Source organism: Cyclopterus lumpus, chromosome 1, assembly GCF_009769545.1.
Source record: "Cyclopterus lumpus isolate fCycLum1 chromosome 1, fCycLum1.pri, whole genome shotgun sequence".
Lineage (NCBI taxonomy): Eukaryota > Metazoa > Chordata > Actinopteri > Perciformes > Cyclopteridae > Cyclopterus > Cyclopterus lumpus.
Window position 1 is genome coordinate 20,725,395 of NC_046966.1, and position 20,242 is coordinate 20,745,636.

The following is a 20,242-nucleotide window of genomic DNA, read 5'->3' on the forward strand; positions in this document are numbered from 1 at the left end:
AATGAATAAAAGTCTTTAGCACAACAATTCATAAATAATATGATAAAGAACTCCTATTGTACCTCTTTTTTTAAAACCAAGATACTGTGAATATTTGGTTCTTACTTTATAGCAATCTGTAAATGCAAATGCTCACAGGAAATCATTTGTTTACACGTGTTTAAATAAGTTGTATACAAAAAGCTATTTTAAGATACTTTTTTTTTTTCACTTTTCAAAACACTTTCTGCATACCTAGATATCCAGTAAACACTTTCATATCCTGATTACCTTTTACTTCTCGGTATAAAAGTCACGTCGTGTCCCGGTAATTGCCGCACTATAAATAGAGTTCCACCAGAGCATGAGTCAGCAGCTCGGCAGGGAAAGAAGGCGAGTTTGAACAAACAGGTAAAGAGGGTTTGGTTTTCAGAGAAGGAACATGTTTCCAATTCCAGAGCAGAACAGGTCCAACAGGCTTCGTCGCCCCGACTGTCACCGGCGTCGGACACGAGTCCTCCTGCAGTCGAGCTGCTTCTTGTAGCCGAGAGGGAACACGACTGCTCGGACACGGAGCTCCACGCGAGTTTGATATCAGCGACGCGGGACGTACGACTCTCAACAGGCGGGTTACGTTTCAAGACGGAGGCCCGGAAGGTCTGCTCCGGTTCGGGTCGGACCACGCGGCTTTCGGAAGTCCCACGTGAGCTCGAAATTACCGGGCTGCGTTCGGCAGGTGTGTTTGATACTAATGCTGTTGGTTTTCAGGTGTGTTTGATACTGATGCTCTGTGATACTGATGCTGTAGTGTTCAGGTGTGTTTGATACTGATGCTGTAGTGTCCAGGTGTGTTTGATACTAATGCTGTTGGTTTTCAGGTGTGTTTGATACTGATGCTCTGTGATACTGATGCTGTAGTGTTCAGGTGTGTTTTGATACTGTTGCTCTTTGATACCGATGCTGTAGTGTTCAGGTGTGTTTTGATACTGATGCTGTAGTGTTCAGGTGTGTTTGATACTAATGCTGTTGGTTTTCAGGTGTGTTTGATACTGATGCTCTTTGATACAGATGCTGTAGTGTTCAGGTGTGTTTGATACTAATGCTGTTGGTTTTCAGGTGTGTTTGATACTGATGCTCTTTGATACAGATGCTGTAGTGTTCAGGTGTGTTTGATACTGATGCTCTTTGATACCGATGCTGTAGTGTTCAGGTGTGTTTTGATACTGATGCTGTAGTGTTCAGGTGTGTTTGATACTGATGCTGTAGTGTTCAGGTGTGTTTGATACTGATGCTGTTGGTTTTCAGGTGTGTTTTGATACTGATGCTGTAGTTTTCAGGTGTGTTTGATGCTGTAGTGTTCAGGTGTGTTTGATACTGATGCTGTAGTGTTCAGGTGTGTTTGATACTGATCTTTGATACTGATGCTGTAGTGTTCAGGTGTGTTTGATACTGATGCTCTTTGATACTGATGCTGTAGTGTTCAGGTGTGTTTGATGCTGTTGGTTTTCAGGTGTGTTTTGATACTGATGCTGTAGTGTTCAGGTGTGTTTTGATACTGATGCTGTTGTCTTCAGGTGTGTTTGATACCGATGCTGTAGTGTTCAGTTGTGTTTGATGCTGTAGTTTTCAGGTGTGTTTGATACCGATGCTGTAGTGTTCAGGTGTGTTTGATACTGATGCTGTTGTCTTCAGGTGTGTTTGATACCGATGCTGTAGGTTTCAGGTGTGTTTTGATACCGATGCTGTAGTGTTCAGGTGTGTTTTGATACTGATGCTGTAGTGTTCAGGTGTGTTTGATGCTGTTTGTTTTTAGGACACTGACTGACTTAAACTGGGTCAATCACATGACTCCGCTTAAGCGTGTTTGTACTAGAGTGACATTTTGTTATTTTTAACTTGTATTGAGTGCTTAATTGAGCTTTTTGCGCTGATAGTCTGACTATCACCGCAATATCATAAATAGCAATCCGTAATGCAATGGTGAAATGTAACCAAGTAAAATATTGAAGTATACTTTTTCATTTTATGCTTCTTTGAATTCTACTTCCACTACATTTATCAGACAACTTTAGTTACTAATCACTTTGTAGATTCTGATTAATAATCACTGGTTCCCAGCAGTGTAATCCGTTGAAACAATAGGTGTTATTTTTAAATGGTGCATGCTGCATAATTGGTTTAATTGGATGTTGATGTTATTACCTAAATGTACTTTTCCGGAAGTAAGAGTTTGAATGCGGGACTTTTTTTAACACGTTTACTTGTGTAATTGTCTAATGAGAGTAGAAATGTTTTCTCTCTAAATCAACTTTGTGTGCGTGTGTGTGTGTGTGTGTGTGTGTGTATAAACTTAGTTGATACAGTATTGCCACCAGACGAGGAGATGCAATTGACATTATTTATTCCAGTGATTTTTACATTTTAACTTCAGTAATTGAGACAAATTGACATGAAGTGTCAATTTTTTTTTCTGTATACTTCTGGAAACAAAAATGCCCACAGTGTGTGTTTTTTTTTTTTTTTTAACACGCTCCCAAGCGTGCTTCTCTCTATTGTTCAATCTGTCGCCGTGGAGGAAGGAGATGATATCGGTTACTCCCACAACAGGATCAGAGCTGCCGGACTCAACTGCAGCAAAGGGTCAGCTGACGTCGAGCTGCCTGTGTTCATTGTCCCCACATAGCTGGAAAGAAGTAGTTTTGCCAGTTAGGATCTTAATAGAGATGGCAGGGACAACAGCAGTGTATAACCACAACACTGAAAGCAGGCACCTCCATAAGGGAGCACATAAATAGAAAATCTCCATAGAAAATCTCTAATCTCCGGATCTACAGGATGTAAAAGACATTCATGTGACACGAGTTTCAGATTATTTGTAATGAACTAAGTAGGCCTTTAAACTCCTTTTTCAAAGGCCCTGTTCAGTATCTGATGGAGATGATATTTCTCTGGTCTTCCACTGACTATTACTTTGAGTCCCTCTGAGTGGATGCTGCATTTTGATTGTCAATGAGTTACTTCATATTTATTCAGTCAAACAACAAGCGATTACCTTTTGGTGTGGATCATATATCCTGTTGAGGACACGGGAACTTTGTATGTAAAACTACTTCTTCCAAGGTTAAGAATGTAATGCTTAATCTCTTGTTCTAACTTTTCTAATTTCATTTAAATAGTTTTTTAAGATCCTGTGAACACTTCCAAAATGATCATATAAAGATCAAAACTTTATTTATCCTTTAAATTCTTGTGCCAGAGTTCGATCAAAGATTTAAAAAGATGAAGAATAAAGATATGAATCCATTATTATAAAAAATAATCTACTAAATAGTAAATTCCAACATAAAAGATTAAAAACTAGAGTACAAATATATATGAAGCAATACTAACAGTGCCGAATGGAAAGTAAAGAGAAAAGTTATATCATGCATGACATTTTCAATGATGTTGAAAAAGTTAAGAAAAAAAAAAAGAAAGATTGCATGTAAATAACAGGTAATTACAGGTTCTACTAGAATAAACACCATCAGGTTCATCACATGTAAATGATCGGCGTCTCCTCTCTGCCGCTAGCTTCCTGTTTGACTGGATGATCTCCTGATGGAACCCCCTTCGTACGAGGAGGCCAGCCTACACCCTCCTGTTCCGGACACAGCAGTATTCAACATCCTCCCTCCCCCCTCCTACAACGCCTCCCTCCACTCGGCCCCGACACCCCCTCCCACCTATGGAGAAGCAGGTAAATATCACTGGTCTCCCTTTCCCCATTTATGTCTTGGCCTTCTAGCCACCCGAAAAACGTGTTTGACTTAAAACGGCAAAGTAACCAGGCCGCCTGTCCCAACGCTGACCGCATGTTGTCTGTGATGACGTTTGTTTTTACAACTAAAAGGAGGACGACTAAGAAGAGATGTTCCTGTTTAGGTGTCTCGATGTGGATGGAGATCTTTGCGAGAGAAGCACTAGTTTTTGTGAAGTACGTTTTCCAAATGAACTGCTTAGTGTGGACATATTGACACAGACTGAGACTCTAAGTCCACAAAAACGGCCATTTTTTTTGTTGTTATTGTAGAGACGTCAGTCCACAGGGAAACACCCAAACAACATGAACACGACTAGATCTCTTCTTCTTTGCCCTCTTTTCAGTTGGCTGACAAACACAGCTGCATCGCAGCAAACATCTGGTGGAGAGTGGGAGAGAAGGCCCACCTAACCAAATCATTATTTAGTGGGCGATTTAAAAGACGTCCTCGGAAACAAAATCAACGTGAATACAGATTCACGACATCAGCTCTGATGTGCAGTTAAAATAAGCGATCACAGATATCACACACATCCCACATATTCATGAATCACCTTTCTTGACCAAGCATGCGTGAATATACAAGAATGCTCTCTCGCAATGTGCTTGCATATAAATATAAATAACAGCTATATGGACAACAAAACGGGACAGGTAAAGAATAGACAGAACTGTTATGTACACGAGAAGTGAGATATGGGTATATATATATATATATATATATATATATGCACGTGCATGCTTCTCGCCATGATGGGGTGAGAGACAAAGACACACGCGCACACAAGTGTGTGTGTGTGTGTATATATATATATATATATATATATATATATATATATATATATATATATATATATATATATATATATATATATATATATATATATATATATATATATATATATATATATATATATATATACACATACAAGCCAAATTATACAAAAGGTGCAAAGAGAAATAAATATGTGTGGTATGTACATGTAGAGAAGACTGTATACTGTAAATATTGCATGTATAGGATTTATTTGGACAGATTAAAACTGTAAATATGTCAGCAGTAGGTATGTTGACATTGCTTGAATAACTGTTCATGAGAGTGCAGCCTGTGGGAGGAGACGGCGTATGTGTCTTGTTTTTTTCAGATGCCTATACATATTGAATGTGGACATATTCCTTTTTTCCTAGTCCGCCCGGATCGTTATCCCATACAAACTGTGCCACAATACCATGGAACCGTAATCCACCCACTGACACAAAGTATTAAAGCCACATCTCTACTATAAATCATAATAACATAAACCAACTGTGTGGATGACAATACCATCTAACTATTGTTTCTGTCCGCCCTGTGCCCTCCTGAATGCCAGTTGGTGGAAGGCCAGCAGTGGTGACGACGCAGCCGGCGCCCTTTCCCATCTCGGTGACACATCTGGCAGACGTCCCCGGGTTGGTCCGCTGCCCACACTGCCATAACATCGTCACCTCTGAAGTCACGTACCAGTCCGGGAAGGCCGCCTGGTGCACGTGCATGCTTCTCGCCATGATGGGGTGAGAGACAAAGACACACACGCGCACACAAGTGTTTTGACGTCCACACAGTGGCAAACCGGCTTTAACATCTCGCGTTGTGTCTCTGCACGTTTTGTGCGTGTGATTTCAGGTTGATCTGTGGTTTCTGTCTGATTCCGTTAATGGTACGAGGTCTACAAGACGCACACCACTCCTGCCCGCACTGTAAAAAACACCTGCACGTGTACACGAGGTGACACGGTCGGGATTAACACGGCGCCAAACCATGTGTGTCACAACGGAGATAAATACTAGTTTGTCATAAGCCTGGAATGTAAACAGCTCACTGCCCATGGACACGGGGAGAAATAATGTATTTAGGGGATGATAAGTGTGTGATTTAATGTAATGTGTGTGTGTGTGTGTGTGTGTGTGTATATATATATATATATATATATATATATATATACATACATACATACATACATACATACATACATACAGTACTCACTAAACAGAAGAGTGGCGTTTGCAGTCTTTAGCTGTAGAACGGAGCACAACACGTGACGTCTAGTCCAGGGACTTAATTCATAGTTTTGTTTATGTTTGTTGTTGTTGTTTGTTTGTTTTTTTCTTCTTTTCTATAGTATATTTAAATACGAGAAGAACAAAATCTTTGGCATTATTCTGTTTACAAATGTATATGAACCTTACATGTATGTGTACTTTAAATGATGAAGGAGGAAAGCAGACATGATCGTCTTTGGCAAACGAAGCCTTTTGGAAAACACATTGACTTCACATGCTCTTATTTTATTTTTCTGCATGTTTATAATTTTAAAGGCCCTGCACATCTAAGATAAACTAAAACGAGTGATTGACTTAAAACCCATTGGAATAAGATTGTATTAGCACATGCCCAGCTTCAACACGAGCAGGTCTAACCCGAGGGAGGGGACTCACCTGTGTGGGCGTGAAGGGTCTTTCAGGTACAATCAGTCAAATATTAACACAGACTTGGAACCTAACAACTTAAATTGATTGACAGAACTTTTGATACCAAGAGTTACACAAAACAATAACTAAACAAAGTGTTTTGTTGCTGTAAAAAAAAAATGTTTACTCATATTTATAGGTTTATAATTTGAATTATGTTGAGTTAAGAAATAAAATGTGTTTTGTAAAATATGCAGATGGGGTCTTTATGTTTATATTGATGTGATGCATGCTTTGGTAAATCACTTACAGTACACTGTATATACAATTTTAATGATACAATTTAATGTGATTTCTTTTGGGGGAAAAAGCTTCACTTTGCATAAAGGCTGGAAACGGCTCAGATGGCTACCAAACAGCCTTGTCACACCAGAAAATAGTCTGAATAAGCTTGTGTGTGTGTGTGTGTTAGGTATTTGTTTCTACGTTAACATGAGATGTACACAAAGTGTTTGTATGTGATATTACGTATTAATTAATGAGCTTTAGAGATGTTGGTAGGCAGACTGTGTTACCTCTGGACGGAGCCCAGCTAGCTGTTTCCCTTGGTTTCCAGTCTTTATGCTAAGCTAACCTTCTCCTCGCTATAGCTCCATATCTAGCAGACAGATACTAAATGAGAATATGGTATCAACCTTCTCATATTTACCCACATTAGCATATTTCCTAAATTGGTGAAGTATTCCTTTGATGATATAGTTATACAGGCCATTCTTCAAATGAATAACAGAAGTTTGATTAGAATTACCTGGAGTGCCCCCAAAAAACCAACATGATTTAGGATGTAGGTGTAGAAAACGGGGTTGTGTTTGAATGCAACGACTGTCGTGGTTGTAGTAACATGTGACTCAATTTACTTTGATTCTTTTTTTTATTTTTTTTAAATAAAACAAATCGAAATGTTGTAATACTGTTCTTTATCATGTTGATAGGGAAATAAATACGACCTTGGTCAATACTTTGATGAAGCTGTGAAGGTTTTTTTCATTTTTGTAACATTGCATACGCATGCGTTCAGTGAGTGCGTGCTGCCATTTTGACCTTGCTGAGGCTAACTGTGTTAGGCAAAGGTTATTTTGATATTAGTGATATACTTGATATGAGTGGCAGCCAATAGCAGCGGTACAGCAGGGCTCAGATAGGGAAGTTAATCAGCAACAGGCTGGTGGGTCAAGTCGGCTGATAACAAAAGTATTCACAACTACCAGCTCGGCACGGACACACACACACACACACACACACGTACGCACGCACACACGTATATCAGCCCTTCATTTCACCGCTTCCTTCATACCTTTGTGTCGCGATCGCCCCAGTGTTCGGTCTGTATAGGTGAACCGCCATGAAGACGCTGCTGCTGCTGCTGGGGGCGACGGCCTTCTGTCTCTGTGTGTTTGTCGCCGCTGACCAACAAGCCGACAAATCATCCCCCGAGGAGGAGGAAGTTCTCCAGCTGAAGAAAGGAAACTTCAACAGGGCACTGAGGAAATATAAGCAGCTGCTGGTGCACTTCTGTAAGTTTCACACAAAGACACACACACACACACACACACAACTTGATCTTGACCTTTTGTGTTTATGTATTGTCTATGAGCAATGACACCAAAAGAGCTACTTAAAGGTTTGAAAAGTGTCTTTGGACTGCAGCATATCTTTATGTACTTGTTCATTTTTACTGTCAGTCATGCATTTCAAATTTGACTAAACTACTAGTCTTATCAACCAAATTTAAAACTACTAATTTTGCAGAATGGCCCATTTCAGAATTAGATTAGATATATTATTTCCCAGGATTTTAACTAGTGATGCAATTATTTGTTCATCACTTTAATTAGGTGGTAAATAATGTGTTTTATGATAATATAACTGTGTATAGTGCTGGGTAGTTTGTGTATTTCACTCCTGTGTTCTAGTTTGTATTATTACATATTACATATCTAAATCTGGAAAGCAACTAAAGTTATCAAAATAATGTAGTGCTGTAAAAAAGCTCTGTGTGGTACAAGTAACATAGTACTGGAGTGAATGTGCTCACCGTGTGTGTTACTGTGTGTGCAGACGCTCCTCTGTCTGGAGACGGCCATCGTATCACGGTCGCGTTCGAAGGCGCTGCTGCAGAGCTTCAGGGGTCAGAGGTCAAACTGGCCGTGGTTGATGTGGCGAAAGAGAAAGACCTGGCGAAAGAACTCAATGTGACGGGCCTCGCTGCAATCAAGCTGTACCTTTCTGGAGACAAATACAACCCTGAGACTTGTCCTGGTACGTCCAAATATTCTAAACATAACGTACTCTAGGGGGGGGGGGGCTTAAGGCACTGCTAGCCCCTCCCACCTGTTGCCATTACTCTTACTAAGAGAAAACTGATACCTCTGTCATGTCTGAGTAGTAAGTCGACCACAACTGGGAGAGGATTAGCTTAGTTTAGCAATAACGTAGGCGTGAAACGGCTAGCTGGACTCTCTCAACAAACTTACAGACTCCAGGAAGCCGCAGCACCTGACTACAGGTTGCCAATAAATAGTTTTGTAAAACTCACGAAAAGCACATGTTGTTGTTGTTGTTATCACATTTATGTTTGTGTGCAGATTAAACAAATCAGACAAAACATGTAAACCAGTGAGCTTCGTATTCTTCTTTGGAGGTGGCCATGCTAGCTGTTTCCCCCTGTTTCCAGTCTTTATGCTAAGCTAAGATTATATTGGATCATAAAAAAGGAAATCAATAATCCTCATCTGACTCTCGGCAAAAAAGCAAACATGCAACTTTTCCAAAAGTGTCAACAAAAAATACGATTTCCTCCAATCTCAAGGATGAAAATGATTTGTTTTTCTGGATTGTGATGAAGTTCCTCAGAGCTCGGCGTCCATCTTAACCTGGCTGAAAAGGAGAGCGGGGTCTGCTGCTGACCTCATCGCCGATCTTAGCCAATCAGAGGCCTCAGAGGAGCTGACGGTGGTGGGCTTCTTTCAGGTAAAAACCCATCTGTTTAATTGTCCAGCTTCTCACGTTTGTTAATCAGTTGTCTGAATAACAATGTGCGCGTGTGTGTGTGTGTGTGTGTGTAGGAGCTGAATCACGAGTACATCCAGATGTTTTACAACGCAGCGGTCGACCTTCCTGATGTTAACTTTGCTGTGACACAGAACAATGAAGTTATCACCAAATACGGTCTCACACATGATGTTGTTCTGCTGTTAAAAAAGGTACTTTAAATACAACATAAGCCCCGACAGATGGCTGCATGTGTCTGTCTCTGTGTTATCTTAGTGCTGACTCCTTCTTTTGCATTTTGGATATGCAAGGAATGGGATTTAAATAATTGAACCATCACATCAAGCTGGTGGAATATATTCATTCATTCATTCCTTTCTTACCTGTGTTTGTTTGTTTGTTTGTTTGTTTGTTTGTCTGTGCGTGTCTGTCTCTCTCTCTCTCGCTCTCTGCTGCAGTCTAAGCTCATCCAGGCTTACAAAATGACGCCTCAGACATCTAAAGAGATGCTGATCGTTTTTATCACTGTCTACCAGATGGACCCAGCCACTGAGTACACAGGACAGGTATGAGTATGAGATGCATAGTTCACACACATAATGTATAACTGCTTCACCTCCAAATCTGGAAATGTTCTGTGGGTTGTCGGTTTTTTTCTCCATTAAAACGCTAACTTTTCATTTTAAACATTACTATTACGTAAGAAATATAGTAGGACAACTTTGTGTTCAGACTCAAAGGTCTGTGGGACTGAAAGGTGGATGGAATTGCGGTGGATGATTGTCAGCAGACTATAAATGTGGGGTCACTTTGGGGGTATTTCAGCAAGATCGTGTGTGTTTAGATGACACTGAATGCAACTTTTATATTTTGATACTTTGAATTTTCCCATTGCAATCCACTGTAAAAAAAAAAGAAGAAAATAACTAAATATGAATTAAAGCAGTGCAACTAACCAGATGGAAACTGTGCTGTAGACCTATAATGTAAACATAAATGAAATGTCTTTATTCTTTTTGAAAATCACTCTGGCAACGTACGAGTATCGCTGAAAAGTTTAGAAAAAGGTTGAGTTCCCCAGGGCGAGGCCCCCGTATATCAACGCAGCTGATTTTTAATTTCGACAGTTTGCATTTGCTGAGATCATAACCCCATCTTGTCAATTGAGATGCATTTATGTCATTCTCTCTCTTGCAGACCGCCACTCAGATATTAGCCTCACCTGTGTTAAACCACGCCCTGCTGTTTGTCAACAAAAGCTCTGCTGCCTTTAAAGAGATCCACTCGGCCTTCAATGGTGCTGCGGAGGCGTTCAGGTTGAAGGTAGAAAAACCAAACAAACTATTTCAACCCAGAAACACACATTAGAAGGAGCTACTGCTTCACCTCTGCGCCGTGTGCGTGTGTTCAGATTTTGTTTGTGTGGGTGAACGTGGACGAGCCTCGTAACGGCAGGCTGATGGAGTACTTCCGGGTTCGGGACTTCGAGGCTCCTCTCGTCCGACTGGTCAACCTGACAGACCATGTGACCTACCACCTGCCCTCTGACACTCTGGATGTACAGACCATAACAACATTCTGCCGGACCTACCTAGAGGGCGAGGCTAAGGTAACGTTCAATCTCATTCGGGGTGCGATACATGTGGCAGGAACTGGAGACACAGCTAGAAATAAAAGTGATATAAATTACGTGTCTGTGTTTATGTAACAGCCTAAGATGCAGAGTGAGCCGATGCCTGAAGGATGGGACAAAACGCCGGTGAAGGAGCTGGTGGGAATGACTCTGGAGAAAGTCGGCTTTAACCCCAACAAGACTGTTTTTGTCCTATTCTGTATGTAAATGCGCTTTCTTTTATTTATTTCAAGAGCTTTTTAGCATCTTTCGGCTCATTATTAGGATTTTCCAGCCACTTTACTGTTCTCATTTGCTTTCATCAACACTGAATATTGTGATTTTAGCTTGTTTTGTTGTCCCCAACGGGTAAACAAATATACAACCAAATAAATTGGCCACAAGATATCATTTGACCTTTTTAAATCAACAAATTCATGCCTCCTGGTCACTCTACTTTTTAATCATTTGCCTGCTGTTTTGAATGAGACTTTTCTTGTTTTCTTAGCTTTCTTTTCATTTTTATTTTATTTTTACATTTTCATTTCCTTTTATTATTTAAATTCTTAAATGTAATATGCCCTGCTATTTTATTTTATTATATATTTGTAAACATGTTTGCTGCTGCTTCACGCAATTTCCCCCATGAATAAAGTAATTTCTAATCTATCTAATCTAATCTAATCTAGTGATTGTGTGTCTGTTATTGATGTCTTACTCTTGAATGTGTATTTCAGATCTTCCCTACAGTACGAAGTCCCACGCTCTCTTTCCCCTGTGGGAGGAGTTGGCCGAGGCCTTGAAGGCGCGAGAGGACGTGGTCGTCGCTCGCATCGACGCCTCGGCCAATGACATCAACATGTCGATACAGGGCGGCTACCCAGCACTCTGCCTGTTCCCTGCTCTGTATGCTGAAAGAGTAAGGAGCATATCAATTATTATTTGTGTCTGATTGATACTGTAATACATCCCTCTGAGTCTTTTGCATAAAATAACCTAATTATTGTGGTGAAAATGATGGATTGTATGTGTTATCTCTGCTCCGTAGGGGGGGGACATGACATATATGGTGGTAATAATGTTCAGTGTGTGATGTCTGTGTTCCTGTCAGGTGGTGGTGTATACTGGTACGAGGAAGGTGAAGGACCTGGTGAAGTTTTTAGATAAAGAGATGGCGAAAGCCAAAAAAGACAGAGTTAAGGTAAATTATAGCCCCTCAAACATCAACATCACGGCAGTGCTGGGAAGTGTGTGTGATTACGTGTGTGTGTGCGTGTGTTTGTTAGCCGCCTTTAAAAAAAAAAAAGAAGAGTTTTATCTCTATGTTAAAAATAAACTTGTTTCTTTCGCATCTCCAGGAGGATGAAGACAGGAGGAAGTACATCGAGGCTGCAAAAGCTGAAGACGCAAAAAAGGCCAACAAAACCAAAGACGAGCTTTGATAGAGAAACAAAGAGAGTAGTGTGTGTGTGTGTGTGTGTGTGTGTGTGTGTGTGTGTGTGTGTGTGTGTGTGTGTGTGTGTGTGTGTGTGTGTGTGTGTGTGTGTGTGTGTGTGCCTTTTAGTCACTAAACACAGATCTGGTTTGATCTTTTCAACCAATCAAATCCAATAAAGTCTTCGGTTAACAACTCTGATGATTTCAAGACTTTTTATTTAGGTTAAAATGTTCTCGACAGAAATGTAGACTAATAATAAAAGTATAGAGCTCGACCGATACATCGCCATGGTTGATATTATCGACCGATTTTATCTTCAGAGTATACCAGTTTTTTCATAATATGTCGCCCGATAAGTAACAAAAATGTGCTGCACAGAAATGCAGCAAAGATGCGTTTGATGTAACTTCTACACTACGACACAGTCTGACAAATGTATTCTGTGAAATATCCTTTAACATTATCATATAAAACAACACACTAAAAACATACAATATTACTAATCAAATAAAAGCAGTAATGTCATGTATGTGTTTATGTTAAAGGTTAATACATATTTCTTGATTTTGTAACCAAAATCCACACCGAATTGATCCTTCTAACTAGTGTTTTCCCTGGAGCCAGCATTATGGGATATTTTAATGCAAAAACTTTCAGGCACCGAAATATTGATTTAAAAAATATTCAGTTTCTCCAACAGAGGGAATTGTTCCTTCCAGTGTGGCGTTGTTTTGAAACTGCATGGAAATGTCCATGTGGAGGAAAATATACATTTTAACTCAACAGTGAACTGAATAAATAATCTGTACAAAAGTAAGTAGAGTCATTGGGATTATATTATATCAATTATATATTTATTATATATATAATGACATATATATAATATATATAATAATATAATGATATATATATATAATATATATATAATTATATTTATATATATATAATTATATTTATATATATATATATAAATCTAATTATTTTTTATATATATATATGCCATTTGATGAAACTTATGTGTAGAAATACAAATTTAAATATATTTTAAGCATAATTTCTGCTAAACGATAACACATGTTTGTCATCATCTATCAAATAATGGAAATAGCGCTCAGCCATAAATTATAATAAAAGCCTGAAATGAGAAAATTATAGGTGTTGATTCATCGTCATAAAAAATGTTAATAAAAAAACAAGGTTGAACTCGTAAATAATAACACAATGGGAATTGACAGTTCAAATGCTGCGGCGCAGCGCTGCTCCGCTCCCGGTGACGCGGTGTGACTTCACACGGAGGCTGGAGGAGGACGCCGCCGCCGCCGCTCCGCGCAGCTCTCTGACCGCCTCCTCTCGTTCTCTCGCCGGGCGTCAGGCTGCACACCGACCGGAAGGATGGAGCCAGCGGGAGCGTACGGCGCCGCGAAGGCCGGCAGCGTCGCCTTCGACCCGGTCGCCTTCTTCACGCATCCCCGGACCATCCTCAGGCTGACGTCGTGGGTAAGTAAGCCTCCGCTGCAACGTGGTGTGGGTTTGACATCAATGGACAGGCCCCCCTGCACCCCCTGCACCCCCTGCACCCCCACCTCTCTGTCTCCCTGTGTGTCTCTCGCGCGTTTCCTTTGTGTCCTTTTTGTTGTTGTCAGGCTTGAGAAAGATATGTCGATTTTTTTATTAAAGACTCAGTATCTTTGAATTCAATATCTGTTGTGCGGCTCGGTATAATACATATAAATTATTTTAGAGATGCAGCTTCTGGCTTGAGCTTCGAGGACCAGCGTCTGATTACCATAACTGTTTATCTGGAGCTTCTTTGTGTCTAGATAGCGCTCTGGATTTGAATGCCCCCCCCTTAGGAGAATGTAACACCTCTCTGCGGGTCTCATGGTGCGATGCTGTGCAGCTGTGAGTCACCATACGACGTGCAATGTATCAAACACTTTGAAAAGGAGACAGAAGCGCATGATAACGGTGCTGCTTATTAATATAAACAGAAACAAAGTAGAATACATCCGTAAAAGAAAACCCGAGTCAAGAGGAGAACAAAGAAGAAGGAAACAAATACATAATACTAAACAGATACGACTTGGATCAGATCACATAATACAAAATACATTTAAATTAATTGCTGTATAGAGATAAGTGCTGCGAAGAGTCATTACGTTCATGATCAATTAATAATGCTAATTACATTTATTATTAATTGTTTGTCTACAAAATGTGAGAAAAGAGTGAAAAAGGCCCAAAATCAACAAATACAATACTGTTGACAGTCCTTCATTCTCATATTGAGAGGTTAGCTTGGTGATAATGTCATTATGTTTTGAAAGGGATGAAGTAATCATATTATAAACGGATTAGTTCACCCAAATTGCAAAACATTGCCAATTGAGGTTTATGAGATTATTTAATGAGATTTTAATCCGACACTGATACTTTTGCTATAAACTAAATACAACTGAGGTAAATGACGAAGCTGCTTACCGCCTGCTCAAAGACCCAAAGTTGACTGATTATTATGGGATCTCGTCAAATGTATTTGTTAATATGTTCCGCTTATTGTTTCTGAAATGGCAAGTAGGGCAAATACTAAGAGTTGTGTACATTATCAATTATAATTCCAATTATTTTGTCAATTAGTACAATAATATCCATCACAATGACCAAAAAGCCCAATGTGATGTCTTCATAGTTCTTAAACATATTAGTATTTTATAAAATGACCACTAACTAACTTGAGGGTATGGGTAATCCAACATTGAGGCCCTCTTTTGTGAAGGAAAACAGAATTATTGCACATTTGAAAAAAACAATGAGTCTTCAAAGAAACAATGTTACTTGAGAATATCTCAAAATCATCTGCAAATAAAACTGAAACCGTCTGCATGCCGATACCAACGAGTGGAACAAGTGGAGAGTGTTTCGTAGTTTGGGTGCACTGACCCTTTAACCTAACTAGATGACTATTTTATAACAACCAAGACCACGTCACTTATTATAATGTTAAATCAGTAAAACCTTGCCAATCATTGAGAAAATATGCTTTTAATTTCGGTTAACTTATCCGTTAAAACTCAGAGAATTGTATCTTTGTATATCATCCCACACACACACACTTGAGCAGAAGCTGTGTTTCTTCTGGTGTGTGTGTGTGTGTGTGTGGTCTGTATGAGGAATGAAAGGCATTCAAACACCAGTGTGAGTTCATTCTCTTCTACCCGTTACAATAATGAAACCGCTGCACGTGCCTTCCCCTGCAGGTTTTCTCCATGGTGGTGTTCAGCTGCATCGTGAACGAGGGCTACATCAACATCGGCAGCGAGCGGTTGCTATGCGTCTTCAACAACAACGCCGATGCCTGTAACTATGGCGTTATCGTGGGCGTGGCCTGTTTCCTGGGCAGCATCTTTTTCCTGATCCTGGACATTTACTTCCCCTCCATCAGCAGCGTCAAGGACAGAAGACGGGCTGTGATGCTGGACCTCGTCTTCTCTGGTACATAATATGCACACAAAAACATTGGTGAAAAATATCTAACTAACATTTATTCATTACTGTACTTAAGTACAATGTTGAGGTACTTGACTTGAGTATTTCAATTTGTTGGTAACTTTATACTTCTACAAATAACTTACTTTTCACTGAACTGAATTCATTCAACTTTAGTCAAATGTTACTTTGCAGATTTCCGATTATTGATACAAAATGTAATCTACAAATAAATGAGGACGTAGTATAAAAAAATTGAAAGTGAAATTCACACAATGCCCAACAGATAAAAGTACATAAAGTACTTCAAATGAGGTATTTATCAGTGTTGTACACAGGAATTCACAATACCACTCTCATGTCTGTACGGTGAATATGTGAGCAGCTGGTTAGCTTGGATTAGCACAAAGACTGGAAACAGCTAACAGCCTTCTCAACAGCTGCAGGAGGGATTGGCACCAAATGTTGTATAAACATTTGTGGTACCCTGAAGATAAATTGTATTAACATTTTTGTGAGCCAAAGATTTCTTTAATCTCGCGCCATCATCAGTTCAAATACTTGCTAATAGGCAAGCGTAAACATGTAAACAGGCTAAACAAAGTTGGCTAAAGTTAAACCGGCTGCTGTGCCTCGTCGAGCCTCACATAACCTCTAAGGCTGTAAACTCTTATGTTGTTGTTCCCACTGATAACAATTTGAAGATATTTGAGAACTATATATTTGAAAAGATATTCCAAGTTTAAAAAAAAGAAATGATATTCTATTTTGAAAATAAAGTAAAAGCAGTGTAAGCTTTCTGATAAAAGAAGATTTGTTTCAAGAGATTTATAAGATGCTGCACATTGACCCCTCTGTGTCCCGCCTCCAGGTCTTGCATGCTTCCTTTGGTTCGTCGGCTTCTGTTTCCTGGCCAATCAGTGGCAGGCTACCTCACCAGACGAGCTGCCATTGGCCCAGGGCTCCGATGCCGCCAGAGCCACCATCACTTTCTGCTTCTTCTCCATCCTGACCTGGGTGTGTATGTCTATACCTGTTTGTCTAAGATCTGCCTGACCTTTGTCTGTGTGTACATTCATGTGTGTGTGTTCATCATCATCATCATCATCATCATCATCATCTTGTTTGTGTGTGTGTGTGTGTGTCTGTATTTCAGGGTTTTCAGTGCGTGCTGGCAATGAACAGATTTAAGGGCATTTCCTTCATGGAGGACAAGCAAAGGCTCTTACCAAAGAGCCTACCCACCCTCTCCTTCTCTCTAGTCTAACACACACACACAGACCTGTATATTACTGATTGATTATCGAGGGAAATTATATAGGTTTGGGTTTCCTTTATGGATACTAGTTAAGTAGTATAATTGGCAGATTCAGAGTAGGTGTTTTCCAATACCAATCATAATGATGCTCAGTGCTTTGATCCACTCTTCCTGTGTTTCAAACAAAAACTGCAATTTGTTGTCTTTATTATTATCCATACATGGTCATGAATTAGTTGGGCATGGTGGCCCAAAGGTTAGAGCCTTTCGATTTCGATCCACTGACAAGCAGGATAAATGTCGCTGGGAGCAGTGCTTGCGAGTCCTTCTTCGCAAACATGAAGGTGCCCTTGAGCAAGGAGGATCTTAACCCCCAACTGATCGGTAAAGCTGCTCAGTAGCCAACGGGTCAGACTGCGGCTCTGCTGGGCAGTTTTCGAGGTGTGAATTTATGTAAATGTTGTGATGTGGACAGTGTTCCTGAAAAGAAGCAAGCTGCTCTCAGCGAAACTCAAATAAAAAACAACTGCAATGCCAGAGAACAGACGGAGACGACCGATTCCTTTTCCATTGACAACTCAACGGACCTAACATTATAACACACTAAGGCCCAGAAGCCCTAAATCGGTAAACTTTCCTTTAAAGTTCAAGTGACCTTCTGTTCCAATCATCAACCGCTATTCTTTCGGTTTTGAGTGACGGCACTTTTAACCAAACTGTGCACGTGTCCAGGTTATAACGTAATAGCCCTTTTCCACTACGGTAACTGACCATAAAGGGAACAAAACAGTATCTGCTTTTTTTTTTTTTTACTGTTTTGTTTCCTTTGGGAACGAGTTCCTGGAACTCAATTCAGGCCCCGCTCAGGAGATTATAATAAATGCTCCAGTTCTAGGCCCTTTTCAGAAGTTTCCATCAGTGCAGGTGTGGCCTTACGTCACAACAAGGACAACAAACACAATAACAATAGCCACCCTTTCACCATTGTATTGAATAGGACAATCATGCGAATAAAAAGAACAACAATGGAGACCGCTGCTCAACAGCGGTTGAGTCAGAGATTAACGATGAGGGTGCGCCATTAGATTCATTGAAAAAAAAAAAAAAGAAGCTAAAACCAATTCTTAAACTAAGATTAATGAAAAGTTAAGGATCACTCTTCGACACGCCGGATCCCATTTTCTGTCACTGACCAGCTTTTTTTGTGTCTTTCCACACTTCAAGTTTGTAAATATTGTACAAAGTTGACACTGAAGGAGGAACGCATAACCAAACTGACACGGTTCTTAGAAATGGATGTTTTGGGAATCCCTGGATCACGGGTTGTATTCGTTTTTAACTTCTGTGATTGCAGACAAAAAAGCTATTTGAAGGATTTTGTTGATTTGGTGATGCCCTGACTTTTCATCTAGTGCCATAATCAGATCAAAATGTCCATTCATCCGATACTTTGGTTTATGCAAGTGTAAAAGGACATTATCATTCGCTCCAACTGTAGGCTACTTTGTGTTCACGGCTAATTGGCTAATGCTAGCATGCTAACACACTAAAATAAGATGGTGCACCTGGTAAACATTACACCTGCTTCACAACAACATGGGAGCATGTTAGCATTTAGCCCTTAGCATTGACTCTAGTCTAGAACAGTGGCTCTAATGCGAATCAGCTGGTAACAAACAGCCTCTGCTAATGCGTGTGCGTGTCTGTGCGTGTGTGTGCGTGTGCGCGCGCGTGTGTCTGCGTGTGTTACTAACAGGCTGTACTGACGCTGAGTGCACTGCGCCGCTTCCTAACCGGCAGCAACACGAACTTGTTCACATGGCAACAGCTGGACCCGCCCCCCGGCGGCGCTCGCGCGACACCGTACCCCATCGCGAACGGAGCGACCATCGTCACCACCAACCCGTACCAGGCGCCGCCCTTCACCGAAACCCTGGACCCCCAGAAGCTCACGCAGCAGAGACCTGCGGCTCCTGCCTTCTAGAGACGGAGGCGCGTGTTGACGCACACCGCAAACAACGCCCCGCCTCGCTGATTAGTGGCTTTCGATCCTCACCCGGGGATTGGTGGGCTGTTTTTTGGGTCACGTGAGGATGTAAGATCTATTTTCACCCTGGCAACTGCTGGCTCAGCTTAGTTAGTAGAAACTCTGTGTGTGTCAAGAATTGTCTTCTGCTGCACACGCACATACACACACACACACACATTGATGCACACAAAGACAGCTGTACTCACTCACACCTGGATATATATATATGTGTGCAAGTGGAAACACATAAACACGTATATGTGTGTACATATATATTTATATATATGTACACACACACACACACACACACACACACACACACCTGGAGGTACACGCACACACAACCTGACTGCATGTTCGTATGGACGTATGCAGAGTAACATAGATGTAGATGTGTGATGATGCTCCATTTGCCTTATCAAGGGATACAAGGTCTTTAGTGGAGGAAATATGAGAGGCAGTGAGGCGCGTTGTTTATTTGAGGGCAGACTTGCAGAGATGTGGCCTCCGATCAGGTGAAATTGAGACTGACAGGCAGCTTGACCAATAGGTTGCTAGGAAATTAGTGCGGGGTTGGCAGAAATTGTTACATTTCTCTTGGCAAGAAAACAAAGGCAGGACAGCTTAATGCATTCTGAATGCTATAGTGTTTCAGTGTGAAATATTCATGTGATTAAATATTTTATTGTGATATGCAGAAGTGGTACAGTGAAATACTGTATGAAAAAATAAAATCTATCCACCAACACTATCAGAGCCGTGAGTGTATTTTTGTTCACGTCAACTTTTAATAGCTCACTTTTTGCTTCTTGAAAAAAAAATGTATTGAGATCCAACGATGTGTTATATTAATCAACATCTACTGGAGGCCTATAATTAGAAAGTGTGCACAAGCTTATTAGCAGCAGCAGGCAGCAGATGTATGTCATCTTTATTTTCGGATTAAGCAAATAATGTTAAGGTGCCTCCACAGGGTTCTAGTCGGTTAAGTCAACAACACGCATGATATAGTATGCCATGAAAAATGTCTCACGATATTTTGTCAAAACAAATAAAAATGTCATGAAAGAATTCATTGCATAATTTATCACAAATAAATGTCATAAAAGGTCATACTATAGTTTTAACAAACAAGTAAA

At 40.3% G+C, this 20,242-nt stretch overlaps 3 protein-coding genes across 4 annotated transcripts; all 3 read left to right on the top strand.

The window, feature by feature from the left end:
- Positions 1-433: 433 nt before the first annotated feature.
- On the top strand, positions 434-5,747 carry si:dkeyp-75b4.8 (lipopolysaccharide-induced tumor necrosis factor-alpha factor homolog). The gene is made up of 5 exons (XM_034538296.1): positions 434-715; positions 3,553-3,718; positions 4,970-5,041; positions 5,152-5,332; positions 5,445-5,747. Exons 2-5 carry the CDS (start codon positions 3,580-3,582, stop codon positions 5,548-5,550), a joined length of 498 nt encoding a protein of 165 aa, XP_034394187.1. The 5' UTR covers positions 434-715; positions 3,553-3,579; the 3' UTR covers positions 5,551-5,747.
- A 1,884-nt stretch (positions 5,748-7,631) lies between these two features.
- zgc:136472 (uncharacterized protein LOC678514 homolog) lies at positions 7,632-12,362 on the top strand. Its single transcript, XM_034540443.1, has 11 exons — positions 7,632-7,803; positions 8,348-8,548; positions 9,135-9,259; positions 9,355-9,492; positions 9,739-9,846; positions 10,478-10,603; positions 10,692-10,889; positions 10,992-11,112; positions 11,630-11,811; positions 12,004-12,093; positions 12,251-12,362. The coding sequence occupies exons 1-11, from the start codon at positions 7,632-7,634 to the stop codon at positions 12,332-12,334; spliced, it is 1,545 nt and encodes a 514-aa protein (XP_034396334.1). The 3' UTR covers positions 12,335-12,362.
- A 1,254-nt stretch (positions 12,363-13,616) lies between these two features.
- On the top strand, positions 13,617-19,853 carry LOC117735444 (synaptogyrin-3-like). 2 transcript variants are annotated; one of them, XM_034540086.1, is made up of 4 exons: positions 13,617-13,827; positions 15,588-15,822; positions 16,688-16,833; positions 16,973-18,167. In XM_034540086.1, the coding sequence occupies exons 1-4, from the start codon at positions 13,723-13,725 to the stop codon at positions 17,081-17,083; spliced, it is 597 nt and encodes a 198-aa protein (XP_034395977.1). In that variant the 5' UTR covers positions 13,617-13,722; the 3' UTR covers positions 17,084-18,167. The 2 variants fall into 2 exon arrangements, with proteins under 2 accessions (XP_034395977.1, XP_034395970.1); XM_034540079.1 differs by lacking the exon at positions 16,973-18,167 and adding an exon at positions 18,831-19,853 and having other exon boundaries at positions 13,625-13,827.
- The last annotated feature ends 389 nt before the right edge of the window (positions 19,854-20,242 follow it).